Source organism: Pongo pygmaeus, chromosome 13, assembly GCF_028885625.2.
Source record: "Pongo pygmaeus isolate AG05252 chromosome 13, NHGRI_mPonPyg2-v2.0_pri, whole genome shotgun sequence".
Lineage (NCBI taxonomy): Eukaryota > Metazoa > Chordata > Mammalia > Primates > Hominidae > Pongo > Pongo pygmaeus.
This window is the reverse complement of record NC_072386.2, coordinates 118083133-118110512: the sequence shown is the minus strand read 5'-3', so window position 1 is coordinate 118110512 and position 27380 is coordinate 118083133. Positions and strand designations below refer to the sequence as shown.

General features: G+C 53.0%; 1 protein-coding gene across 5 annotated transcripts; it reads right to left on the bottom strand.

Moving 5' to 3' along the window:
• Positions 1–14537: 14537 nt before the first annotated feature.
• On the bottom strand, positions 14538–26852 carry SLC2A8 (solute carrier family 2 member 8). 5 transcript variants are annotated; one of them, XM_063650331.1, is made up of 10 exons: positions 26690–26838; positions 26438–26600; positions 25866–26072; positions 23945–24044; positions 21213–21409; positions 20156–20299; positions 19892–20000; positions 18969–19142; positions 18396–18541; positions 14538–15584 (listed from the first exon to the last, which is right to left on the bottom strand). In XM_063650331.1, the coding sequence occupies exons 1-10, from the start codon at positions 26743–26745 to the stop codon at positions 15420–15422; spliced, it is 1461 nt and encodes a 486-aa protein (XP_063506401.1). In that variant the 5' UTR covers positions 26746–26838; the 3' UTR covers positions 14538–15419. The 5 variants fall into 5 exon arrangements, with proteins under 5 accessions (XP_063506401.1, XP_054355996.1, XP_054355995.1 ...); XM_054500021.1 differs by lacking the exon at positions 14538–15584 and adding an exon at positions 16054–16617 and having other exon boundaries at positions 26690–26852; XM_054500020.2 differs by lacking the exon at positions 14538–15584 and adding an exon at positions 16054–16617 and having other exon boundaries at positions 18214–18541.
• Positions 26853–27380: the final 528 nt, after the last annotated feature.

The following is a 27380-nucleotide window of genomic DNA, read 5'->3' as shown; positions in this document are numbered from 1 at the left end:
GAGAATCTTTTCTTGCCTTTTCCAACTTCCAGAGGCTGCCTGCATCCTTGACTCGCAGCCCCTTCTTCCAACTTCAAAGTAGCAACCTCAGCCAGAGTCCGTCCATTGCTGCTCTCTGTATGGTTCTCTCTCCTCCGCAGCCCTCTTCCACTTTTAAGGACCCTCATGGTTAAAACTGGGCTCACCCAGCTAATTGAGGAGAATCTTTAAGGCCAGCTGATTAGCAACCTTAATTCCATTTGCAGTTTTATTCCCTTTTGTCATGTAACCTAACATATTCAGAGGTTCCGGGGATTAGGACATGGATATCTTTGGGGGTGGTATTCTGCTGACCACAGCGGCATTAGAAAACCAGATGGAAGTGAATGGATACCAGGAATCTAGGATCCAGCTGGCTGTGAGGCTGGCAGAGGTATCCCAGACCTGTCAGCTCTCAGAAAAGCTGCATCCAGAGTGCTTTTTGGATCACTGGGGGATACCTGGCCTCACTCTAGACTCACTGCCTTGGTCGTTTCAGAATTGAATCCGTGATCAGGAAATGTTCCCAGTGTTGCTGATGTACTCCTCCCACACTTGAGAGTCCTGAACCCCGTCTCCTGAGAAGAGGAATTGGGCTCAAGTGGCTAGAGAGAAGTTTCTTGTCAGACAAATCTTGTTACCTTGAGGAGAGGAAGCATAACCAGACTGGGATGGATAGGACACTTAGGGAAGAGGAAGTGTTTCATATCCCTGGACCAGGAGGCCAGAATGAGGCAAACTTGCCCTTCTGTCTGGCTTCCTGTGTTGAGGAGGCCTGAGGTGGCAGAAGGAAGATGGGAGAAGGGCCCCCAAGAAAGCTCTGGCGAGCCTCAGGCTGTCCCCACCCCACCCCGCTGATATAGCGTATGTGGAGATAAGAGAGCATCCAGGAGCAAGTGTCACCCCTCCCCTCCCAACAGCAGCCAAAAGGGTCATGGCCCTGGCTGCCCTAACTTGGCCCTTGTGTGTCCTGAAGCACAGACACACTGCTTAGAGAGATCATCCTGGTCGCGGTGGCTCACACTTGTAATCGCAGCACTTTGGGAGGTTGAGGTGGACAGATCACAAGGTCAGGAGTTCAAGACCAGCCTGACCAACATGGTGAAGCCCCGCCGCCACTAAAAATACAAAAATTAGCTGCGCATGGTGGCACGCACCTGCAATCCCAGCTACTCAGGGAGGCGGAGCAGGAGAATCGCTTGAACCCAGAGGCAAAGGTTGCAATGAGCCGAGATCGCACCACTGTATTCCAGCCTGGGCAACAAAGCAAGACTCCATCTCAAAAAAAAAAAAAAAAAAAAAAAGAGATTCTCCTCTGTCTTGCCTCTCAGCTGTCATAAGCAATCAGTGTCCTGTCCCCTTAATAATGTGGTGGTTCTCAAAGTGGGATCCCCAGGCCAGCAGCAGCAGCATCCCCCTTAAAAGTTGTTAGAAAAGCAAATTCTGGGGTCCCACTCCACACCTATAAAACAAATTCTGGGGTCAGGGCTTAGCAGCCTCTGTTTTGACAATCCTTGTAGTTGATAACGCTATAAAGTTTGAGAATCACTGACTCAGAGGAAATGGCTTTGTGGAGAAAATGAGCCGAGGCCAGGTGTGGTGGCTCACGCCTTTAATTCCAGCACTTTGGGAGGCTGAGGCAGGTGCATCACCTGAGGTCAGGAGTTTGAGACCAGCCTGGCCAACGTGGTGAAACCCCATCTCGACTAAAAATAAAAAAAAAAATAGCTGGGCGTGGTGGCACACACCTGTAATCCCGGCTACTCAGGAGGCTGGGGTGGGACAATCACTTGAACCCGGGAGGCAGAGATTGCAGTGAGCTGAGAGCTCACTGGGAGACAAAGTGAGACTCTGTCTCAAAAAAACAAAAAAAGGAAAGAAAATAAACGAGCCATAGGAAAGGCCACAAGCAGCTACTTCCTTCCGCAAGCACATGCTGCGGCTCCCTGCCTCTCCTTTTGCTCAGAGCCACACTGACCTCTTAATGGCTTCAGAGGTCACACCAGCCTCCGTCCTGCCACACGACCTTTGCACTTGCGGGGCCGTGACCAGCAGCACTTAACAAGGCTGGCCGCTTCTCATGCATGATGTCTGAGCATACGTCTCAGGAGGGGCCCTCACTTAGTACCCTGTACAGTAACAGCCCTTGCCGCTCCCATGGTGACTTTTTATTTCCTTTTGGCATTTTTCCACTGTTGAATAAGTTCACATAGATTGGTTTACTTTTTTTTTTTCTTAATTTAGACACAGTGTCTTGCTCTGTCACCCAGGCTGGAGTGCAGCAGCACGCCACTCATATAGCTCACCGCAACCTTGGACTTCTGAGCTTAAGCAGTCCTCACGCCTCAGCCTTCTGAGTAGCTGGGATTACAGGTCTGCACCACCACACCTGGCTAATTTTATTTTTTATTTATTTATTTATTTTTTTAGACAGAGTTTCGCTCTTGTTGCCCAGGCTGGAGCGCAATGGCACGATCTTGGCTCACCACAACCTCCACCTCCTGGGTTCAAGCAATTCTCCTGCCTCATCCTCCCAAGTAGCTGGGATTACAGGCATGCGCCACCGTGCCAGGCTAATTTTTTGTACTTTTAGTAGAGACAGAGTTTCTCCGTGTTGGTCAGGCTGGTCTTGAACTCCCGACCTCAGGTGATCAGACCGCCTTGGCCTCCCAAAATGCTAGGATTACAGGCATAAAGTACTGTGCCCGGCCTATACATATATATATACACACACACACGTGTATATATATACACACCTATATATGTGTATATATAGATACGTATGTGTATATATGTATATATATGTGTGTATATATGTGTGTGTGTGTGTGTGTATATATATATATATATATTTTTTTTCTTTTGAGATGGAGTCTTGCTCTGATGCCCAGGCTGAAGTGCAGTGGCGTGATCTTAGCTCACTGCAGTCTCCGCCTCCCGGGTTCAAGCGATTTTCCTGTCTCAGCCTCCCGAGTAGCTGGGATTACAGACACGCACCACCACACCCGGCTAGTTTTTGTATTTTTAGTAGAGACGGGGTTTTACCATGTTGGCTAGGCTGGTCTTGAACTCCTGACCTCAGGTGATCTGCCCACCTCGGCCTCCCAAAGTGCTGGGATTATAGGCGTGAGCCAACACGCCAGGCCAGACCTGGCTAATTTTAAAAAAATACTCCCAAAGCACTGGGCTGACAGGTGTGAGCTGTTTACTTCTTTTGTTTCTTCTTATTGTCTGCCTCTCTTCAGAAGCTAATTCCCATTAGAGCAGGTGCTGTATTCTTTGCCGCCACCATATCACCAGTGTCTACAACTGCCTGACACACGGTAGGTAGTCAGATGCTGAAAGAGTGAATGAATGATGTTCCCCCAGGGCAGGCATGGGTTCTCCAAGTGCCTGTTTCAGTACTCCTCCCATGCCACCACCCCTAGACCCAAGCTTGGCATTCCTTTTTTCCTGAGTGATCAGGAAGGCACAGCCACTGTCCTCGGCCTAGTGTGTGATGTCTGTAACTAAGAAAAAGGCTCCGTCCTTGCCTCAGCTCTGAGGGGTGGGGCCTCAGAGATAAGGAGGACCTTACCCTTGTGTCGCTGGCCCTTCTTTTCAGCATGTCAGACAAATTTGTAATTTCAACCCCAGCCTTTCCCTGCCTTAGCCATAGTTGCTAAGGCAACAATTGGGCCTCAATTTCCTGATGACCAGAGTCCGCCAATGGCTGCCATCATCCTGTTATCGCCTGGTCAGCTATGCGTGGCACCATCTCAGCAGTGCCCCAGTCCGGCCAATGCAGAGGAAGTCACCAAGGAGGCTGGGAGGAGGAGCCTCAAGTTTTGCAGAAACTGTACACGGCATCTGCTGTGTCACACCTCATATGTGCTGTTCCCTTCCTTTGGGTGCCTCTCTTGTCTCCTGGCCTGCTCTTCTGTCATCAAGGCTGGGCTCAAAGCCTTCTCTGGGAAGCCCCTGCGGATGCTTCAGGCACAATGATCCCTTCTGTGCAAGCCCGCAGAGCCTTTCCTGTCTCACTGCTCAGTGACTGACCTGCCCTAAGTCCTTTTCTCCTAGATTTGCTCCCCAAAGACCAAGAAAGGTCTGGGTCATTTCATCTGGTGTCAAGCAAGGTGTGCCTTGGTCTCCCAGTGAAAGTCCGTGCATAGCAGGTGTTCCAACAGTGGGACCTCTGGCACATCGACAGAATCCTAATGACCCAGGGACTGAGACCCATCATCTCGTGGGTGGTCAGGACAGCAGGACTGAGGCAGTGACTTAGCTACAGCAGAGGAAGCCAGACCAGACCCTACCGGGTGTCCCCCCTAACACAGGGTCCCATGTGAGGTGGCAGCGCCCATGCCACCACCCCCGGTGTCCTTGGGGGCAAGTTGGGTTCCCCTTCTGGAGGCCATTAGTGCTTGTCACAGCAGCATGTTGGGAGATGGAGTCTGAGGGCCATGATCTGTGCTCCCTCTGGGAGTGTGGTCTGGAAGGGACAGAGGAAAGAGGAGCAGAAGGAGCCAGAAACCAAGCAGGCGTGGTGGCTCACGCCTGGAATCCCAGCACTTTGGGAGGCCGAGGCAGGCGGATCACCTGAGGTCAGGAGTTTGAGACCAGCCTGGCCAACATGGTGAAACCTGTCTCTACTAAAAATACAAAAAATTAGCTGGGCGTTGTGGTGCACGCCTGTAACCCCAGCTACTCGGTTGGCTGAGGGGAATCGCTTGAACCATGGAGGCGGACATTGCAGTGAGCCGAGATCACGCCACTGCACTCCAGCCTGGGCAACAGAGTGATACTCTGTCTCAAAAACAATCAAACGAACAAAAGAAACCAAGCAGAAGCAGGTTTCACCCCCTTCGGCTGATCTTGCCTTGTCCAGCAGGCTGAATGAGCTTTGGAGCCATAATCAGTCTCCACTCTGTTGGGGACCAGAGGCAGTGTCATCCTGCCCAGGCCGCAAGGCAGCGGCAGAGAGCGTCACACCTCAGCTGGTGCGATTCTGCCCACAGCCCCAGGCTCAGTAGGTGCCAACCCCAATGGCCACTACAGGGTTGCTGGCTTAGCCCTGGGATCCCGCACACGCCCACCAGGAGGTAGCCGAGTGTGTCTTGCTCCAGCTGATGCACTTCCACCCCTGGTCCCCAGGGGGCATCAGGGACCAGTCTCTCTGGTTTGCAGAAGCCAAGTTACTCTGGGGCAGGAGCTGGGATGGTGTAAGGGGGTAGTGGGCGTCCGTGGGCCGTGCAGATTTCGGCCCTGGGCTGGGTAAAGCAAGCTTATGCTGCACCTGTCCCCTGGGGCTGTTCTATCTGGTGCTCCTCTCCATAATCCTTTCCTGATGGCGCCAGGCTGGTCTTCTGGGGCCCCTACAAGATGGTCAACGGGGGCTGGCTCTGGGTCCGCGAAGCATTCTGTGCTCTGATGGGAAGGCTTAAAGGGAAACTAAGGGACCTCTGAAGAGCATGAATCCTGTTACTGGCACCGGTAAGTGGGTACTGGTAGCAATAGCAGGTGGTGTGGGTGGGAGTTGCCAAGAGGGCGAGGTAGGAAATAGAATATAAGGAGAAAAATGATTGAAGATCTCAAATGTCCCTTTATGAACCCCCCCGGGGTCTCCCACCCGCCTAGCACAGCTCTGCACCTTCACCACATCCCCCGCCCCACCCGCACTCGCACCAGTAACAACAGCGGCCATTGCCTGAGCACTTACTCTGTCCCATCCCCAGGTTCAGGTGCTTTACATAATTCTTGCCTTTCATCCTCATAACTCCATGAGGGAGGTAGTGCCATGATGCCCATTTTACAGATGAAGAAACAGAGGCTGAGAGGGGTCAGGTGACTTATCCACATCACATAGGCAGGGAGTGGAACAACCAGAATTGGAACTAAGCACACTGACTCTTACCCTCCATGCAGACTCCAGCAGAGAGCAAAGGAGAGAGGCTGAGGAAGAGTTTGAAGCCACAGTGACATGTTCCTTGCCCACATCTCTCTTGTAGCCTGGGGGCTGACACATCCTCCTGCCTTCCCTCTTTTTTTTTTTTTTTTTTTTTGCAAGCCCTGGTTTGCAGAGGCTGGAGAACAGCCAAGCTAGAGCTGGGAGCAGCCTCTGGCCTGAAGCCCCAGTTGGAGAAGTCATCCAAGACAAAGACCAGTCTTCTGTGAGGTGGATGAGAGTGGGTGTCCCGAGCAGAGGCTGTAGTTTAGGGAGGTTAGGCTGCTTGCCCAAGCCCCGTGTGGCCTGAGGTATCAAGCAAAACAGCTGTCCCAGTCATTAGACACCTAATGTGTGCATGAACCTGTCTCGGGTCTTCTTCCTTGGTCCATGGTGTGGACTCCCTGATAACTGATTTGGAGATGAGGGAATAGGTCCCTTTCAGACACAGCCCGTGTGTAACCTTCTGGGGGTGTAATAGCTTTGACAATGTACACCCCTTGGCCAGCAGTGACACCTCTAATGCTCTAATGTTCCCTCCTGTGGAAGTTTCTGTTCAGTTAGGCACAGGTCTCTCTTGTTTTTTTTTTTTTTTTTTTTTGAGACAGAGTCTTGCTGTGTCGCCAGGCTGGAGAGCAATGGTGCGATCTTGGTTCACTGCAACCTCCACCTCCCTGGTTCAAGTGATTCTCCTACCTCAGCCTCCCGAGTAGCTGGGACTACAGCCACACACCACCACTCCCAGCTAATTGTTTGTTTTTTGTAGAGACGCGGTTTCACCATGTTGGCCAGGATGGTCTCAATCTCTTGACCTTGTGAGCTGCCTGCCTCGGCCTCCCAAAGTGCTGGGATTACAGGCATGAGCCACCATGCCTGGCTGGCACAGGTCTATCTCTAGTTCTACCATCTCTATCTCCAACTCCATCATCTCCCTTTTCCCCACCATCGCCATCACCTCTGTCTCCATCTCTGTCACTCATCTCCATCATCTCTCTTTTCTTCTGTGCCATTGTTTTCCCCTCTCTCCTCTTTGATGCTGCTATTGTCTCTCTCATCTTCCTCTAAATTTATATCTATATAATAGCAAAATTAGCAATAAGCAGAAAACTGGAAACAACGTAAATGTGGATCAATTGGTGTTCTGATGTATTTAATATGGGGTTGACTTCAGTTCTGATATATTTATATGATGAAATAATCCTACATTCAACATATTTGAGTACCTGTCTTTGCCAGGCACCACAACTCCAAAGGCAAACAAATACTAAGTAATTATTAAAATGATGCAGAAAGTTTAGTTCAAGATGGTGAATTAAACTTACACATTTACCTACTTTTCTCCCTTGCCAAATCCCACTGAAATGACATTGGAGATGTATAGAAATGAACACATCAGTAACAGAACATAGAATAGGTAGAGAGGTGGGGGAGGGGGAAGGCTTATGCCAGCTGCTGCAGTTAAGCTGCCTAGTTCTTTATTCCTAAATATGGACAACCGAAGCTCACCAGATATTTGAGATAAACCAGCAGCATAAAAGAGATGGCCCAACATAAACAAGCAGATCAACTGATCCCAGAGGAAGTCATAGAACAGAAGACAACTTTGAAAAAGCGTGCAAGTAGCTGTATTCCTCATAGTGAATGCCAGGTTTGGTGTGGTGGAGGATGTGAGCAGCTGGAACTCTCCTACACTGCTGGTGGGAATGCAAAATGGTGCAGCCACTTTGGAAAATAGTTTGGCAGCTTCTTAAACAAACATACAACATGACCCAGTGAGTCCACTCCACACAAAGACTTGTATGCAAATGCTTATGGTGACTTTATTCATATAGCTCCAAGTTGGAAATAGCTGCACCACCATGCGTTATATAGGCTGAAAGAGGTTTCCTTACTACGCCAGGGTCCTCCATCATTAATTCTTCTTTAATAAAAACTCCTCTCACGGCTGCTTTACTTCCAAACGAAGCTGGAGTCATTCACTGCAAAGGCCATCAGAAGGCCTCACACTCCATTGCTCAAGGCAACAATTATGCTGATAAGACAGAAAAGGAAGCAGCCACTATTCCTACTTCTGTCCCTCATGGCCAGTTTTTCTCCTTCTCATCAGTCACGCCTACTTACTCTCCCACTGAAGTTTCTACCTATCAATCCCTCCCCACTCAAGGCAAATGGTTCTTAGACCAAGGAAATACCTCCTTTCACTCTCACAGGCTCATTCCATTCTGTCATCCTTTCCTAACCTCTTCCATGTAGGTTACAAGCCACTAGCCCGCCTCGTAGAACCTCTCATTTCCTTTAAGACATTTGCCCTGCATTTCACTCCATCCTTGCCTACCTTCCCCCTGTAAGCCAGAGCGGGTGTGAGGAGGGGAGATGATAGAAGGATTATAGGGTTGGGGAGCGGAGGCTGAGGAAGAATTGGGACATGGCTCAGCCTGGCGAGGAGCAGCCTGGGGAGGAGGGAAGAGGTCTGATGGGTCCGAAGAAAAGGAGGATTCAAAGGACTTAGAGCTTGGGGTGGAGACTGAAGGAATAGACAGGAGAGAAGAAAGATTTAGGACGAGTCACACTGGGAGCAGAAACTAGGGAGGGACAAATGTGTAAAAGAATGCCTGGACGTCAGGCACCTCAGACTATGCCCATTTTACGACAAAAATTATCTAGATCTTGTAGGATGGAGAAATTGAAAGCACCGTTTTCTGGCTATTTAGAACTATTATCAAGTTTGTATTGGGGCCAAGTGGTGTTGCAGAAGAAAATAAGACACTTAGGTTTTAGGTCAGGGGAAAGTTGAAGAGGTTTTATGTTTTTGAGAACACAGGCTAAGGGAGAAGAAGGGGAATGGAGGGTGGAAGGTTGCCCATAGTTAAGGAGGCAAGCCCAGAGAAAAGAGAGGGTGGAGACACAGAGGTGGGGGCGGGTACTTGCCACCCAGGGGAGGTGGTACTTGCCACCAAGGTGAAGGATCAAGGCAGGTGTCCCCATGGTGATCAGACACCTCTACAATGTGGGTGAATAATCAGGCAGGCATCCCCGCAGTGATTAAACACCAAGGGAAGACTGTCTTCCTGAGTCCATGACCGGCACCGGCGTTTTTGGTTCACAGATAAAATGTGTCTTGGGCCGGGCGCCGTGGCTCACGCCTGTAATCCCAGCATTTTGGGAGGCTGAGGCAGGTGGATCATGAAGTCAGGAGATCGAGACCATCCTGGCTAACATGGTGAAACCCCGTATCTACTAAAAAAACAAAAAAAAATTAGCCGGACGTGGTGGCGGGCGCCTGTAGTCCCAGCTACTCGGGAGGCTGAGGCAGGAGAATGGTGTGAACCCAGGAGATGGAGCTTGCAGTGAGCTGAGATCGCGCCACTGCACTCCAGCCTGGGTGACAGAGCAAAACTCTGTCTCCAAAAAAAAAAAAAACAAAAATTGTCTCCTCTGTCTCTACTGAAAAAGGAAAGGAACTGAAATTAAGGGAAGGGAGAGACTGAAGGGTGGCGCCGAAATTGAAAGGAGAAAGAGGTTGAGGGATAATGAGAGAGGTTGGAGAAGAGTAAAAAGAGTCCGTTTACCCGATTTAAAATTGGTGAGGTGTTTCTTGGGCTGGTCTGAGGACCTGAGCTTGTGGGTGGATTTTTCTCATGGAGCGAAGAGCAGGAGGACAGGGGATTGATCTCCCAAGGAAGGTCCCCCAATCCGAGTCATGGCACCAAATGTCATGCGTGTCTGTGTGAAGAGACCACCAACAGGCTTTGTGTGAGCAATAAAGCTTTTTAATCACCTGGGTGCAGGCAGGCTGAGTCTGTAAAAGGAGTCAGCAAAGGGAGATAGGGGTGGGGCACTTTTATGGGATTTGGGTGGGTAGTGGAAAATTATAGTCAAAGGGGGTCGTTCTCTTACGGGCAGGGGTGGGGGTCACAAGGTGCTCAGTGAAGTAGGTTCTGAGCCAGGAGAAGGAATTTCACAAGGTAATGTCATCAGTTAAGGCAGGAACTGGCCATTTTTCACTTCTTTTGTGATTCTTCAGGCTATCTGGATGTATACGTGCAGGCTTGGGCTCAGAGGCCTGACAGTTACATGACTGTATACATTTGTCATAAGTCATTAGATTTTATACTTAACAATTATTGAATTTTACTTAAGTAAATAATAATGCCTAAATCAAAGCTGTTTTTTTTTTTTTTTGAGACAGAGTCATGCTCTGTCGCCCAGGCTGAAGTACAGTGGTGTGATCTCAGCTCACTACAACCTCCTCCTTCCAGGTTCAAGCAATTCTCCTGCCTCAGCCTCCCGAATAGCTGGAATTACAGGCGTGCACCACCACGCCTGGCTAATTTTTGTATTTTTAGTAGAGACAAGGATTTGCCATGTTGGCCAGGTTGGTCTCAAACTCCTGACCTCAAATGATCCGCCCACCTTGGCCTCCCAAAGTGTTGGGATTTCAAGTGTGAGCCCCTGTGCCCAGCCTAAAGCTGATATTTAAAAAGTGAAAATATGTATCCTTAGAGAAAGTCAAACAAACAGGCAAGCCATTTAAAAGAAGAGCACAGGATGCAACGAAAAAGGCACAGGTTTAGAAGATACCAAGGAAACCAGGAAAATTAAAAAAATAATAATAAATAAAATAAAAAGGCACAGGGAATAAAACAGTATTAGAAATTACTGCCAAAACAGAGTGGCGATTTTCATGTCAGACAGGGTCAGACCTCAGAACAAGGGACAGTACCAGGGATAAAGAGGGCCATTTCCTAATGATAAAGGATGGAGCAATCAGGAGAACGGTACAATCCTAAATGCACAGGTGCCTAAGCACAGAGCTCCAAAGTGCCAGACAAAGGCCAACGAACTACAGAGCTGGACAATACACATGCGGAGGTGAGATTCCAACACCCTCTCTCAGTAATCAACAGAACCAGTGGACAGAAAACCTGGATTTAGAAGACGTGATAGTTAATTTTATGTGTCAACCTGACAGGTCAAATATTATTCCGTAAAGGCGTTTTTGGATGAAATTAACATTTGAATCAGTAGACTGAGTGAAGCGGATTGCCCCCCTCAATGTAGGTGAGCCTCATCCAATCCCTCGAAGGCCTGAGTAGAACGAAAGTAAGGGGAAACGCTTCCTGACTATCTTGAGTGGGGATGAGTCTTTTCCTGCCTTCAGACTTGAACCGCAATATTGGTTCTTCCTGTATCTCCAGCCTGCTGGCCTTTGGATTGGAACTGCACTGTCAGCTCTCCTGGGCCTCCAGCTGCTAACTCACCCTGCAGATCTTGTGACCTCAGCCTCCATAATCATGTGAACTGATTTCTTTTCTTTTTTTTTTTTTTTTGAGACGGAGTCTCTGTTGCCCAGGCTGGAATACAGTGGTGCAATCTCGGCTCACTGCAGCCTCTGCCTCCCAGGTTCAAGCGATTCTCCTGCCTCAGCCTCCCAAGTGGCTGGGATTACAGGAGTATGCCACCATGCCCAGCTAATTTTCTTTGTATTTTTAGTAGAGACAGGGTTTCATCATGTTGGCCATGCTGGTCTCGAACTCCTGACCTCAAGTGGTCTGCCTGTCTTGGCCTCCCAAAGTGCTGGGATTACAGGCGTGAGCCACCGTGCTTGGCCATCACGTGAACTGATTTCTTATTTCTCTCTCTATATAGATCTCTCTCTACATACACATACACCACACCCCCCCCCCCCAACACACACACGCACACCATTAGTTTAATCTCTGGAGAACCCTGATTAATACAGAATACCTGAAGCAGACTATTAACCAACTTGACCTAAGTGACATTTATAGAACACTGTACCCAGCAACAGCACAGTACATATTCTTTTCAATTGCACATGGAACATTCACCAAGATAGGTCTCAATAAAAGGATCAAAATTATGTTAAACATGATTAACAAAACAGAACATTTTGTAGAAGAGCTAGAGGATTAAGTAAAAAAAAAAAAATTCCTAGGATACAAAGACACTAAAAGAGTACATAAGTGAAAAATTGAGGGAGGATACTGTGCCAGGAAGTACAATGTCTACTAGAAGTTTCGGAAAGAGGAAACAGAGAAAATCAGGGGCTGGGATGTGAGAATGAAGAAGTAAGAGTAGAACAAGTTCCCAGAAGAAAGTATCGAGATTCAAAATCTCATGGTATCAGAGGCGTTTGAACCAGAGCAACTTCATCTTGAGTAGGGGCGGGGTAAAATGAGGCTGAGACCTCCTGGGCTGCATTGCCAATGCCAGTGGTGAAGGCAGTCTAAGTCGTAGGATGAGACACGAGGTCATCACAAGATCCAGGTCATAAAGACCTTGCTGATAAAACAGGTTGCGGTAAAGAAGGCGGCCCAAAACCCACCAAAACCAAGATGGCAACCAGAGTGATCTCGGTCATCTTCACTGCCACACTCCCGCCAGCGCCACGACAGTTTACAGGTGCCATGGCAATGTCAGGAAGTTACTTTATATGGTCTAAAAAAGGGTGGCGTGAATAATCCGCCTCTTGTTTAGCCTATAATCAAGAAATAACCATAAAAATGGGCAACCAGCAGCGCTCGGGGCTGCTCTATGGAGTAGCTTTTCTTTATTCCTTTACTTTGCTAATAAACTTGCTTTCACTTTACGCTATGGACTCACCCTGTCTCTACAAAAAAGAAAGAAAAAAAAAGTGATAGTAAAATAAAGGCTTCTTAGGCATGCAGAAACTCGCTCCCTCTGTACCTGTCCTGAAAAAATGACTGATATCAGATATGGTAGCCCTGTGAAGGTGTAGCCCTGCAAATTGAAATGGAATCCAAGAGGCCAGGCATGGTGGCTCACGCCTGTAATCCCAGCACTTTGGGAGGCTGAGGTGGGTGGATCATTTGAGGTCAATAGTTCAAGACCAGCCTGGCCAACATGGTGAAACCCTGTCTCTACTAAAAATACAAAAAGTTAGCCTGGCATGGTGGTGCATGCCTGTAATCCCAGCTACTCGGGAGGCTGAGGCAGGAGAATCACTTGAACCCAGGAGGCGGAGGTTGCAATGAGCCGAGATCGAGACATTGCACTCCAGCCTGGGGAACAAGAGCGAAACCCCATCTCAAAAAAAAAAAAAAAGAAAGAAAGAAAAAAAGAAATGGAATCCAAGGAGCAAGGTGTGGAACCAAGAAGCAGAGAAATTAACCCAGGAATCAATGAAAAGAAAACAGCTTTGCAGCAGGTCCCCCAAAACAAGAGGTCAGAAGGAGAAAAAAAATGGATTCCATGCAACAGCTAGCATATTACAAAGGGGAAAGACCTCAGTCATATGGCGAAGAAAATGACGTGTTTCTTAAGAAGGAAAAAACAACAACAACAACAAAACTGCAGGAAAAAAAGAAATCTAATATTATCATGTCCTAAATAAGGTACAAACACAAATCTGGCATTATTTTAATTAACTGATGTAGTATAAGAGAAAATCCATTTTATATTGCTGCTTAGAATATTCCTTTTTGAGTAACACAGGCTGACTGACATAGGATTATGTCTTTAAGTCCATTTCATTAGGTTTACAGTAACGATGTTTATATAACCATAATGTTGTGAATACTTCCTTCCTGCACTCATAAGCTCTGGGTTTTATATATTACTCACCTAAAGCCATGTATCAGTGGCTTTGCTTGAGCAAAGGATCATTTGGACCCAGAAAGCTTATTTTCAAGGCAGCTTTCAAAAGGTCAAGTGGCAGGGCAGCACTGTTCACATTTTGATGTGCACCTCCCCATCATCTCCCCCCACCCCCCCATCATCTCCCCCCACCTCCCCATCACCTCCCCCTACCTCCCCATCACCTACCCCCACCTCACCATCATCTCCCCCCACCTCCCCATCATCTCCCCCACCTCCCCATCACCTCCCACCTCCCCATCTCTTCCCCTACTTCCCCATCACCTCCCCATCACCTCCCCCCACCTCATCATCTCCCCCCAGATTCCCATCATCTCCCCCACCTCCCCATCATCTCCCCCACCTCCCCATCGTCTCCCCCCACCTCCCCATCGTCTCCCCCCACCTCCCCATCGTCTCCCCCACCTCCCCATTGTCTCCCCCACCTCCCCATCTCCCCCACCTCCCTATCATCTCCCCCCCTCCCCATCATCTCCCCCACCTCCCCATCATCTCCCCCACCTCCCCATCATCTCCCCCCACCTCCCCATCATCTGCCCCCACCTCCCCATCATCTCCCACACCTCCCCATCATCTCCACCTCCCCCGACCTCCCCATCATCTTCCCCACCTCCCTATCATCTCCCCCCACCTCCCCATCATCTCCCCCCACCTCCCCATCATCTCCCCCCACCTCCCCATCATCTCCCCCCAACTCCCCATCATCTCCGCCCACCTCCCCATCATCTCCCCCACCTCCCCATCATCTCCCCCACCTCCCCATCATCTCCCCCACCTCCCCATCATCTCCCCCAACCTCCCCATCTCTCCTACATGCTTGCTTTGGCCCATGTTAAGCTTCAGTCTGAAGCTCCAGTCGGTGGCAAGAGGGCAGCGAGAGCCCCACATCCATAACCTCCAGGCACAAAGCTGCTGGAAAGAGAATATATCTCTAATGATTTTTATTTTATGTATGTATGTATTTTTGAGACAGAGTCTCACTCTGTCCCCCAGGCTGGAGTGCAGTGGCGCGATCTTGGCTCACTGCAACCTCCGCCTCCTGGGTTCAAGAGATTCTCTCACCTCAGCCTCAGCGAATTCTCTTGCCTCAGCCTTCTGAGTAGCTGGGATTACAGGCAAGTGCCACCATGCCCAGCTAATTTGCTATTTTTAGTAGAGACGAGGGTTTCACCATGTTAGTCAGGCTGGTCTTGAACTCCTGACTCCACATACCTTGGCCTCCCAAAGTGCTGGGATTACAGGCACGAGCCACCGTGCCCGGTTCCCCTTTGCATTTTACTTTTATTGTTAGATGGTTTACAGAAGCACATACAATTTTATACCAGTCTGGAAAAAAAAGTGCTTGATAAATTGCTACTATTACTTCATTGAAATGCAAAAAGCAATATGGTTCTCACCCGATTAGTGGACTGCCACGCAAGCACTGGTAATGCGGATGCCGAGGTGCAGCCATTGCCACAGGAGATGCTCCTGCGCGGAGACAGGACCCTGCTTCTGGAAGGCCCGCGGGGAAACTGGATTTGCTACAGCTGAGAGTTGTCCAAAGTCCTGTGCATGGTTTCACACATTTCACTGAAATCAGAGCAGCTGCTGCAGATCTTCTGGAACTGATCTGATCCGGCGCCTTGCTCTGCCTGGTCCATGCTGTATTTCAAGTGTCCGCAAAAACAGGCCCCTGCTCTCTGCCCTCATTATGTGACTTAATGGGAGATGCCAAGGTGGGCAGGCGCTGGGGCTGCAGGTCTGGGAAGTGGACAAAGCAGCTGTGAGATGGAAAGAATGGTCCCCTCTACTTAGCGTTGCTAGACAGCATGTGTGTTGGAAGTGAGGTCTTTCAAGATAGAACTGAAATCTTTTTTTTTTTTGCTGGGGTGGGGTTGGGGTCTCGTTCTGTCTCCCAGGCTGGAGTACAGTGGTGCAGCCTCGAATTCCTGGGCTCAAGAGATCCTCCTGCCTCAGCCTCCCAAATCACTGGGATTAAAGGTGTGAGCCATTGTGCCTGGCAGAACAAAATCCCAACAGAGATGTTATCTCCGGAAAGGGGTGGCTGTAAATAGTTTTATCATTGTTTATCCAAATAAATAAGTTAATATTTGTAAAATGCCTAGCAGCTGGTTAACAGCTATAAAAATGATATTAAATCTGTTTTTTAATTTCCCTACAATGAACACATATTAGCTAATTAATAATAAAATTATAAAAGACTTCTGGCTCCATTAAACAGAACAAAAGGTTTTGTTTTGTTTTTTTTTGCTGTTTATTTTTTAAACTCAACAAGATTTGATGGCTGATGACCCAGGGAACTGAGCCCAAGGAAGGAGCCAGAAATGACTTGTTAGTGCCAAGGGTAAGCTTGGCTGACCATGAGCAAGTAAAGCCACAGGGTGTCCTGTGCAGCGTCTAGTCCTGGAAGTGATGGGAATAAACCCTTTTCAAACTGAGCCTGCACAAAGCCCAGAGACACTGACTTGATTTTCTGTGTCAATCTTTATTTGGCAAACAAAGTTCCTTCCCGATAAGGCAGCCGTGTGAGAGGACCGACCGGGTGCCCAGCACCCAACCTCCAAAAGCACCTCCAGCCAGAAGACAAAGATCCCAGAGGCCCACCTCCCCTTCTGCTGCTTTAGTGTTGTGCATGGAGGGCTGACCGCAGGTCTGCAAAGCTCGAAGGTGTTCGAGTCCGCAGAGCAGCAGCAGGAGCTGGAACAGGAGGCAGTGAGCTTCCTAGCTCCGGGTCGTGGGCTGGAGGCAGCATGACAGGAAGGAGGGACCCTGCAGACCAAGGCTCCAAGGGGCTGTGCTCCTGGATTCTGGCTCCCCTGGGGCAGGCAGGGGCTCTGGGCTTGGGCCCAGCTTGGAGTCACAGGCTTGCTCCGTCCCCTAGTGAGTGGCTGTCATCGCCCCTCAAAATGGGCTGTGATTTGTTCCAGAGTCTTTCCTTTAGTTTCAGGGACATAGAACAAAGTGAAAAGGACACTGAAGATGCAGAAAGCGGAGGCAAGCCAGAAGGCTCCATAGGGCCTGAGGACCTCCTGCAGAGAAAGGAAAGGCCACAGGTGGACGCGGGGAGAGATCAGGAGGCCCCACGCAATCACTGAGACAGCTCTGCCACCAGGGGGTCCAGTCCCCTGACCCAGCCTGCCCTGCCCAAGGCCACACCCATTTTGTCTCCACCCAGCTCTGGGACGTGGAGGATAGTCTGGCATCCAGTCTGGTGGCTTGGGCCAAGCACTGTCCAAGATACTGAGGTCGTATGGCTGGGGAAACTGAGGCTCACAGCAATGAAGTGACTGCCTCAAGGCCAGAGACCCGCTATCCAGTGACAGCTGGGCTCCTGCTCCAGGTCTGACTCCAGGGCCCACGGACCGACCCTCCACCCTCAGTTTTGGCCCCACCCTGAGGCCCCCGGGGGGTTCTTTCATAGTGTGGTGGAAATGGGTGAGACAGGGCAAAGCGAGCATGGCCCCAGGAGCACATGGGGACTCTTGGGGCTAGTGGCATGGAGGCAGGAGTGAGCCGTCCCCTTCAGTCAGAACCCGTCCCTGCCATCCGCCACCACTGTGACCTCCCACGTGTCAGAACTAAAAAGGTGCTTCTCAGCTCCTGGTCCTCTGGGACCTGGATCTCTCCCTCCTTGAAGGCCTTCTCTTGGCCTCTTGGACATTTTCTCTCCTAAAAAAGGACTGTTAGGTCCTTTGTCACCTCCTTCTTGGCTTCTTTTCCTTCTTCCTTTGCTGCCCATCCCCTCCCAGCTGCAGCAAGTAATCTCCACCCCCAGGCATCGGCCCGGCCCCCCCGCTGTGCTCCCCAGGCGGGTCCTAGACTCTGCACAGACTCCAGGCTGGCCCCTCACTGACCCGCCCCGCCACATCCTAACCCAGCCCCACTGGGGTTCATTCCCCTACTACTGCCATGGCCTTTCCCGTCCTTGTCATCAAGGGGACCCCGTCCATCTTGTTCATTGCTCTCCCTGGCGCCTTGAATGGGCCTGGACATGGCACATGCCAGGAGACCTGGAGGGCACAAATGACTTAACAAACAACCAGATCATCTACCCCAGAACTGTCTCTCTGTTGGCTGGGAAGCCCCAGGACAGGGACCACACCTGTGCCAGTCCATTCGTGAGAAGGCAGCAACAGGATGAACTGAATTAATGCTCCCATCAGCCTTAAGAGCAAGCTGCTGTTACTATCCTCCAGTTTCAGCCAGAGAAGCGGGCTCAGAGAAGGTAAGCATCATACCCAAGGTCACACAGCAAGGAAGTAGCCAGGGTGGGGCTGCAGCCCAGTCCTGTCAACTCTTCCCATGTAGACCTTAGGCTGAAGGCCCACTTTCCTGACGTTCACTAAGGGGAGGGGGCAGCTGTGCTGTCTGACTGCCAGGACAGGCAGAGGACTCCCAAGGGGTCACAGCCTGGGTTCCCCATCTGGCCCAGCCCATCTGCCTCCACTTCGCCTTGCCCAAGATGGCCAGTGGCCCAGGCATGGTGGGGCTCAGGCTGCATGTAAGGCCACAACCCTGGGTCTTCTGCAATACAAGTGGTTTTAGAAAGTACTTCTCGGCTGACTGCACGAACGTGATGCTGGTGGAGCCTGCACGAACGTGATGCTGGTGGAGCCTGCACGAACGTGATGCTGGTGGAGCCTGCACGAACGTGATGCTGGTGGAGCCTGCACGAACGTGATGCTGGTGGAGCCTGCACGAACGTGATGCTGGTGGAGCCTGCACGAACGTGATGCTGGTGGAGCCTGCACGAACGTGATGCTGGTGGAGCCTGCACGAACGTGATGCTGGTGGAGCCTGCACTCACCATGAGGCTGCTGAACTCCTTGGTCACAAGAAAGGCCATGAGCCAGTTGGTGAGGACGCAGATGCCTGTCGCCACGCCCTTGACATGCAGAGGGAAGATCTCTGACATGAGGAGCCAGGGGATGGGCCCCCAGCCCACCGCAAAGCCTGTGGGAGCGAGACAGGCAAGACAGGCATCAGGGCCTGCAGGGCTGGGCTCCTCAGCTCACTGCAGAGCCAAGAGACCCAGCTTCCCAGCCTGTGGGGCTGTGGGGTCCTGGATCCCAGTGTGGTCCCGCCAGCTCCATGCTTTCCTGCCAAGGCCTTGGCCAGCCTCTTCCCTCCTCAGGCACAGGCTCTGTCTCTGAGATGGGGTCACAATGGGGCCTGCTCGAGGGCGGCTCAGGGGATTAAGTGAAAGGAACGCAGAGGGGCCTAGTTCAGCAGCTGCATGTGGTCAGAGCTAGAAATGCAGAGCTTGGAACCTACGAGACCAGAGGTGAGGCTGGGGAAGACCCCACCTGCCGGGAGCCGCCAGAGCAGGGCCGGGGGTTCACTTCCCACTCCTCGCCCAGCCTCCCACAGGCCCCCTTACCGGCGATGAAGAGGCACATGCTGCCCACGGCCAGCCAGGCCAGCCCCACGCTGGCATCAACAGGCTGTGCGGAGACAGGCGCCGAGACGGCCACGTGCGAGGAGTTGCCAGGGCCACCCTGGGTCAGCTTGAAGTAGGCGCCAAAGGCACTCGTGCTGAACACCATGACCGCACCTGCAGGTGGGAGGGTAGCAGTGGGCGGGGCACCCAGGGAACGGCCCAGGGCGCAGCAGCATGGCCTGGATGCCTCTGAGAGGAGCAGGCCCGGCTCCCAGAGAGCGGCCAGCTTGGTGTTCTGGCATCTTGGCCACAGGAGCCCTGACTGGGTGGCAGCCACACCGCCTTGGACCTGAGCGAACTGCAAAAAGTTCCTGGAGCAGACCCTCTGGGCCGAGGAAATGGGAGGTAACGGCGCAGAAGCAGCAGCGGGTAACCCTCAGCCCCGACAGTCATCTTTGCAGCAGCTGCTGGGTACCAATGTCCACAGGCCGCAGCTCTTGCTGAAGGCCTCACGTGGATCACCTCCCACTCCTCAAAATGGCGCTGAGGGAGGCACTGCCATTACCCCCACTTCCCAGAGAGGGAGACTGAGGCTCAGAGAGGTAAAGTCACTTGTCCAGAAGGACCCACAAACTCCTGAGTCACTTCACCTTCCTGGCCCTCAGTTTTCCCATCATAAGCTGGGGCTGTGACGGTGCCTTCTGGTGGGTTCACCACAGAGGTTAAAGGCGTGGTGTGGGAGTGCCACTAGCATGGACAGGCCTGCAGTGAGTGCTTGGTGACGAGCTGCTGTCAAATCATGACCGCATTAGTCCACGATGTTTGTCATCACAAATGCTCCCTGTCCTCCTCCTGCAGTGTGGTGGCCTTGGCAAAGGCCCTCCAGCCCATGGCGGGGAGGCTGCACAGGGGTGAACACTCACCTGACAAGACCAGGAGCAGCCTCCGCCCTGCTCTGTCCATGATGAGAGCCGCCACAGCTGTGAACAGCACCTGGATGACACCCACGACGACCGAGGCCAGGCTGCTGTCCTAGGGGAGACAGAGCCCAGGCAGGTCAGGCGGGCCAGCCGAGAGCTGGCTCCCTCCCTCTCCAGGCCTGTGCTGGGTGGCTGGGCCCTGGGCTTGGGGAGGAAGCTCCATCTTTGTGGGGGCTGGACGAGGCAGCCCAGGCAGGGCCCTTTTACCTTGAACTTGGCCTCTTCAAAGATGGTCTCTGCATAGAACATGACGGCGTTGACCCCTGACAGCTGCTGGAAGGCCATCAGGGAGACGCCGATGACGAAGGGCTTGTAGATGCTGGGCTGCCGCAGCAGGGCCAGGTGGAAGCTCTGCTCTGACGGATAATGGCCATCAGGATTTCTCTCTCCCCTCCCGCAAGCGGCCCCGCTCTGTGGGTCTACTGTCCTAAGGCTTGGGGAGTGCTGACTCCCACATCTCGGCTCCTCATCCCAGCACCCCCTGTGTCCTCAGGTGTGCAGACAAGTCCCAGCCTCCCCATGTGTCAGGTGAGATGACCCTCACCTGCCCAGGGTACTTCCTGATAGGTGGGGGGAGCCACAAAGAGGTAATCTGGGCAAAGAGCAAGCTGCTGCCCTCATCCCTGCCACCACCAACACATCCAGCACCTGCCTCAGGTCTGGGCCTGGCCCTAGCTGAGCACCTCCTATAGCCCTCTCCACTGACCCTCTCCTCCCCACTGAACCCATCCTCCTCGCTGACCCCACTCTCCCCACTGAGCTCCACCCTCCTCCCTAAGCCCCGCCTTCCTTTCACCCACTGAGCCCCACCCAGCACTGTGAAGCATGTGCTGACTCCCACGTCACAGGTGAAGAGCTAAGGCTTAAGTGAGGGGCAGCGTGGGGGCTTCAAACCCATGCCTGGGTGACTCTAAAACCCAGACTTTTAACCCTCTACCCTGCCTTACAACTCCCTTGTTAAATCCAAGTCCTCAGCTCTGCCTCTGTATCCCCCACCAGGCCTGGCCATTCTCTTCCTGGGACAGTAAGGGTCAAAGCTCGGGCTTTGCTGGTGACTTTGGAGGCCAGGGCCCAGCTCCGTGGGGCTCTAGCTGTCTTGGCCTGCTCAAAGACAGGACACACTGGGCCTGTCCTTGCTGAGGGTGAAGAGTGGACAGGTACCTCCCTGTCCCCCGCCCCCCCAAGTGTGGCCTTGGGAACAGGCTGTGCTACCCTCCCGTGACTGCTGTCCCACTCCTGTCAGCTCTGCCTCCCAGACTCTCACCTGCTCAGCCCCGATGGGGGGGTCTTCCCAGCCCTGCTCGGAGCCCCACAGGAACCGCAGGGCGGCCATGGCCTCCTGGTGCCTGTGCTGAGTCAGCAGGAAGCGCGGGGTCTCGGGCATGAAGCACATGAGCAGCAGCATGAGGGAGGGGGGCACGCAGCCCAGCACGGCCAGCCAGCGCCACTCCAGCACCCAGCCTGCGGGGGGTGGGTGGGGGAGGCTGGCATCAGAGCCAGGGTGAGCCAGCCTGGGCCTTGCCAGCCTCAAAGACTCAGCTTCAGAGATGGGGCCTCACTGCCTCTGCACATCTGCCCTGGTGTTTGCTACTGACATTGCCATTATCACAACTGTTCATGAAGGCACATGGCACGGGCCAATCACACCAGCTGCGGAAGCGACGGTGGGTAGGACAACGCGGACATTACTAGGCTGCATCTGTTCAGCAAAACATTTATGTAGCCACAAAACAAAGGATGAGGTGCTTGCTGCGTGTCCGCGTGGTATGATGTGGCACCATTTGTAGAAGAGGTGGGGGAGGGAGGATAAATATGCATATCCCTCATATGAACAGACTCTCTGAAGGCTACCAAGAAACAGGCAATGGGGGCTCCCCCAGACAGGAAAGGGACAGAGGCGGAGGAGGCTTTTCACTGGACATCTCTCCACTCTGGCACTTGAGTGTTGAGTCATTTGAATGCATTATCTATTCAAAGTATACATGAAAGTAAGGAGGTGAGAGGATTTTGCTATCTTGACATATGAAGAACAGCATAAGTGCAGAATTACCTAGTTTTATATAAAGGTAAAAGGTTCTCTTACAAAGGGGCCCTGGAATAAATGAGTCTAGGGCATTGCTGCTCTAATTATTAATTTTTCCTAAGCCCAAGGCTTACCCATCCCTGGTTCCCAGTGGAAAAATACCTCTAAGATAGCCATGATGTCCCTATTTTTCTTCTGTGCTGGGGGTGCAGACAATCGTTCTATGAAGTCTAGTTGTTGGAACATGATTGCCCCAGTGTGAAACAAACGTGTCACCATCATGTCACTTTGTGGAGTTATCAGAGTTCACCCACCACAGTGGATCGAAACTCACAGAAATTGATCAGGAAAGGCAGGAGAAGCAATAAGTACATATTAAGATGAGCTGAAGATAGTGCCACGGGTGGGTGGACACCCAGTACCTGTCCCCAAAATGATGAATGTCAACACCTGCACACAGTGGGGGCTTTGGTTTACTCAGGTCTCCCAAGGTAGCTAGATCGCTGGCAGGATTCTGAATTTGTTAGGGTGGTTAAGTGGGTAAAAATGAAACACCAAAGACCTGTGTATCATCTGCCCTGAAGATGCAGAGGGCTTGTGTCCTGGGCCAGGCCATAGCCCGTCAGGCCCCTGAGGCCTCCTACCCCGATGATCCCCATGGTTCTCAAGTCATCGCTTGAAAATTCTCATTTGGAGCCCACTATTAGGCACTTTTCATGTGTCACTTAATTTAATGGACAGGTACTGGACTAGATGAGGTTATGCCCATTTCAAGACAGAGAAACTGAGCCTTCCAGAGGTGGTGTGACTTGGCCAAGGTCACACAGCATGTAGGAGAGGCTATCCTCAAACCCAGGATGGTCAGATTTGAAGCCTGCCCTCATTTTTTCTTTCTTTTTGAGACAGAGTCTCACTGTGTCGCCCACACTGGAGTGCAGTGGTGCGATCTCAGCTCACTGAAACCTCAGCCTTCCGGGTTCAAGCAATTCTTGTGCCTCAGCCTCCCAAGTAGCTGGGATTACAGGTGCCCACCACCACGCCTGGCTAATTTTTGTATTTTTAATAGAAATGGGGTTTCACCATGTTGTCCAGGCTGATCTCGAACTCCTGACCTCAAGTGATCCGCCCGCCTCTGCCTCCCAAAGTGCTGGGATTACAGGTGTGAGCCACTGGGTCTGGCCTCTAAAGTCTGGCCTCTTTCTAATGAGAACACACCTGTCTCCTGAAGCTTCTTCATGCTGGCCCAACTTTGCCCCTCGGGGTCCCTAGGACCCGGCCTCCTTCACGTTGCAATTCGCCGAAGTGGTGAATCCGGCACTGACATTCTCAGGAGGACTCGCTCAGCCCTTTACGTGCCTGGGCTGAAGATTTTTACAGGGACCCACCCACCTCTGGAGCCCTCTGGTTTGTCACTGCACAGTAAGGTACTGACCTAACCAGTCAGCCCTTCCCACACCCCTAGAGGGGGCTTCAGGAAAGATGAGGATATCACCTTCTCCAGCTCTCCCTGGAGCTCAGTCATAAGACACACCTATCGGCTGGGCGCGGTGGCTCACACCTGTAATCCCAGCACTTTGGGAAGCTGAGGTGGGCGGATCATGAGGTCAGGAGATCAAGACCATCCTGGCTAACAAGGTGAAACCCCCTTTCTACTAAAAATACAAACAATTAGTCAGGTGTTGTGGCACATGCCTGTAGTCCCAGCTACTTGGGAAGCTGAGACAGGAGAATCGCTTGAACCCAGGAGGCGGAGGTTGCAGTGAGCTGCCACTGCACTCCAGCCTGGGCGACAGAGCAAGACTCCGTCACAAAAGACTCACCTATCCCAAGGTCCCAGGAAGGTGAGCCTGGCATGTTGGGCACTGGCTGTGTGACCTCAGACAAGTCCCTTGACCTCACTGAACCTCTGTTTACACATCTGTAAAATGGCCACATGACCACAAACGGGAAGCCAGAGATAATGACAACTATACCTGCCAGGTAGGCCAGGAGGATGCCGACGACGACCATCAGCTGCACACAGGAGCCGAGCAACCCCCGGACTGCTGGGTAGGCGATTTCAGAGATGTAGACCTGCCAGCAATAAGATGAGGATTTACGGCTGGGTGCAGTGGCTCACGCCTGCAATCCAAGCACTTTGGGAGGCCGAGGCAGGCAGATCACCAGAGGTTGGGAGTTTGAGACTGGCCTGACCAACAGGGAGAAACCCCGTCTCTACTAAAAATACCAAATTAGCTGAGCCTGGTGGCACGCATCTGTAATCCCAGCTACTCAGGAGGCTGAGGGAGGAGAATCACTTGAACCCAGGAGGTAGAGGTTGCGGTGAGCCAAGATCCCACCATTGCACTCCAGCCTGGGCAACAAGAGCGAAACTCCATCTCAAAAATAAATAAAAATTTTAAAAATTTTTACAATTTAAAAAATTAAAAAAAAAAAAAAAAGATGAAGCTTTACTCGGGCTCCAAGAGTTCTTAAAACGGAAAGGTCTCAGCCATTCAGAGCTGAGGAAAGTCCTTGCATGGGGTTACGGCAGGCCCTGAGGCCCCTTAGTGGAACCTGCCTAGGTGAGCAGAGCCATCCCCAGGTCCCCACCACTGAAAGATCTGTGGCAGGTGTTTAAAGGGGATTAAGGGTAACGGAGAGGGCTGCACATGATGACGAGAGGCGGTGGGCACAGAGCTTCTCAAGCCTTCCTTCAAGGTGCACAGACACCCTGGATAAAACGTAGATTCGACGCTGTAGGTCTCGACAGGCGAAACATTCCACCTTGCTAACCAGCTCCACGTGACACCCACCCAGGATCCTAGCCCAGGGCCCACGCTTTGAGTGGTGGCCTTGGACCAGAAGCACGAACTCTCCACCTCGGTCACTACCAGTGGCTGCCACTGCTCCCTCCTGGGCCCACAGGCCACCAGGCCCTCACCCCTGCATCTAAGGTTACTCCATAGGTTAGGCCCCTAACACAGGTGTGTTTCTGCCCAGTTAAAAAAACCAAAGACATAAAAGGCCCAGCTTCTTCCCCACCCTCTTCTGGTCCAGCTGCTGCTGCCGGTTAGCAAATGTTGGTGAAATGAGCACCCAGGGAGGGGCTTGAGCGGCTGCTTTCAACCTCACTTGGGTGAGATATTGTCCAAGCCCATGGCTGGGGGCAGTTCACGGGTCACCAAGCTATCAGGATCCAGTCCTCCACAAGCCATGCCAGGGGCTGTCTATCCAAAGTCCCACTGAATCCTGACCACTACCTCAGGGGCTAATGCCATAATCCTTGTTTTCCAGAGAAGGAAACTGAGGCCCAGGGAGGCACTCTGCTCAGGTTAGTGGCAGAACCAGGATTTGACCCAGATGTTCGGGGCTCCCAAGTGGGCAGCCTGAGTCAGGAGGGGGAAAGGGGGAAGATGGGGAAGCCAGAGAGGCTGGCCTGTGAGAAGGGAAGGGGAACACAGAGGCCAGCAGCCTTTGCCCCAAGAGAAATCAGGACAGGAACTTCCTGCTAATTGCAGTCATTGACCCGAAGCCAGGGATGAAAACCAAAATGTAGGGAGTGGGCTCCTGTGGATCAACCGCAGGTTTGTAGAGCAAAAGAGGGGCACGGCTAAGTGGAACAACCCTGGGTTCCTGCAACTGCTTCCCCTCTGACTAGCTGTGGACCCTGCCTGGGCAAAGGACTTCACCTTTCCGAGACTGCATGTCATGACCTCAGTGTAAAATGGAGAGAACAGCAGGATCCTTCCCAGGGTCGACGGGAGGGACCGCGAGATAACGCAGGGACTTCAAGCCTGGCACCCAGAAGGTCCCGCCAGGGGGAGCCGCGCCCCCAGGCCTGGGGAGCGGTTTGTCCCACTCCTCCTCGGTCTCAGGCCGCGAGACAGGACACTCGCGAGACGGGACACTCACCGGGGCCACTAGGGAGGCAACACCGCAGGCCAGGCCGGTGAGGAGGCGGCCCCCCAGCAGCATCCACACGTCCTGGGCCGCGGTGATGACGGCAAAGCCGGCCACGAAGGGCACGGAGCACAGCAGGAGGCTCAGCTTGCGCCCGGCGCGGTCCACCAGCCAGCCGCCCAGCACTCCCCCCGCCGCGGCACCCAGGGTCACGACGGCCTGGAGGTGGGCGGCTGCTGAGGGCGGGGCGCCGAAGCCGCAGCCCATCCTCCCCCTCCGCCCACCTCCCGCGGGCTCAGAGGCAAAGGAGCCGGGGCTCGGTGCTCGTCCCGAGGGGAGGGGTGGGGGCTGAGGGGCCCGGTGCTCGTCCCGAGGGGAGGGGTGGGGGCTGAGAGGCTCGATGCCCGTCCCGAAGGAAGGGATGGGGGGCAGAGAGGCCCAATGCCCATCTCGTGGTGAAAAGTGGTGGCGGCGGGGCCCGATGCGTGTCCCGAGGGGAAGGGTGGGGGGCGGAGGGTCCCGATGCCCGTCCCGAGAGGAGGGCGCGGGGTCCCAGGGCTGAAGGAGCGAGCCCGGGGCCTCACCCCGAACCAGGAGGCGGCGGCGTCGTCCAGGCGCGGGGCCGGGGGCGCGGCGCGCTGCAGGCTAGGGATGGCCGGGGAGCTGTAGCCGAGCGCGAAGCCGAAGCTGAGGGGGCCCAGGGCAGCGGCGAAGGAGGCGAGGAAGACGCGGCGGCCGCGGGGCGCGCTGGGGGGACAGGGCTGAGGGTGAGCGGAGCGGACGCGGAGGGGCGGGAGGGCGAGGCCGCGTCCGGGCCCGGGTTCCCCGGAGCTCACCTGCCGCCAGGAGGCCCCAGAAGCGGCTGGGTTTCCTCTGGGTCCTCGGGCGTCATGGCCGCGGCTAACGCCGATCGGCCAGCTCTGGCGCCTGAACCGCCACCGGCCCGGCTAGTGCGGCGCGCACCGGCCTCTCGCAGCCAATGGGCGGCGGCGAGGGGCGGGGGACGGTGCTGGGCGGGATCGGAACCGCAGAGCAGGAGCAGCCAATAGGAACGCAAGGCAGGGCTAGCGAATACGCTAGGACCCGCCCTTCACATTAAAGCAGACCAATGGAAGCATAGAGCCGATTAGCGCAGCGCGCTGGAACCGCCCCTAGGGCGGAGCGGCCCAAGGTACAGGTGGGGCGGAGTTTCCGTCTGGGAGAACATCCACCCAACTGGAGTGTAGTGGGAGCCCATAGACGGGGCCAGAGAGCTGCCTCAGAACTGAGCTGGCCAATGAGGTTGGAGGGAGGAGTTTTTTTTCTGGCACCGCCTCTCAATCTGGCTTCAACCAATGAGGGTAGAGGCGGGGCGAAGGCGAAGCACGTGGGCCTCAGCCCGAGACTTCCCGCCCCCAACTCCGAGAAGCTGCACCTGTCCTGCACGGTCAGGTCTGCAGTTCCTGCCCCGCTTTAATCGCTGCCCTGGGGCCTGTATTGGAGGCGTCTGACCGCTGCCTGGGCCCAGCTCTGCAGGGGAGAGAGCCT

Excerpts from the sequence above, each read along its gene's own strand:
- SLC2A8 (XM_054500019.2), bottom strand. The coding sequence starts at position 26,745 with ATGACGCCCGAGGACCCAGAGGAAACCCAGCCGCTTCTGGGGCCTCCT. Across the intron at positions 21,410-23,944 it reads CCTCCTGGCCTACCTGGCAG|GCTGGGTGCTGGAGTGGCGC; the intron begins GTATAGTTGTCA and ends CACCCCCCGCAG. Across the intron at positions 19,143-19,891 it reads GCTGCTCCTGGTCTTGTCAG|GTGCGGTCATGGTGTTCAGC; the intron begins GTGAGTGTTCAC and ends TCCCACCTGCAG.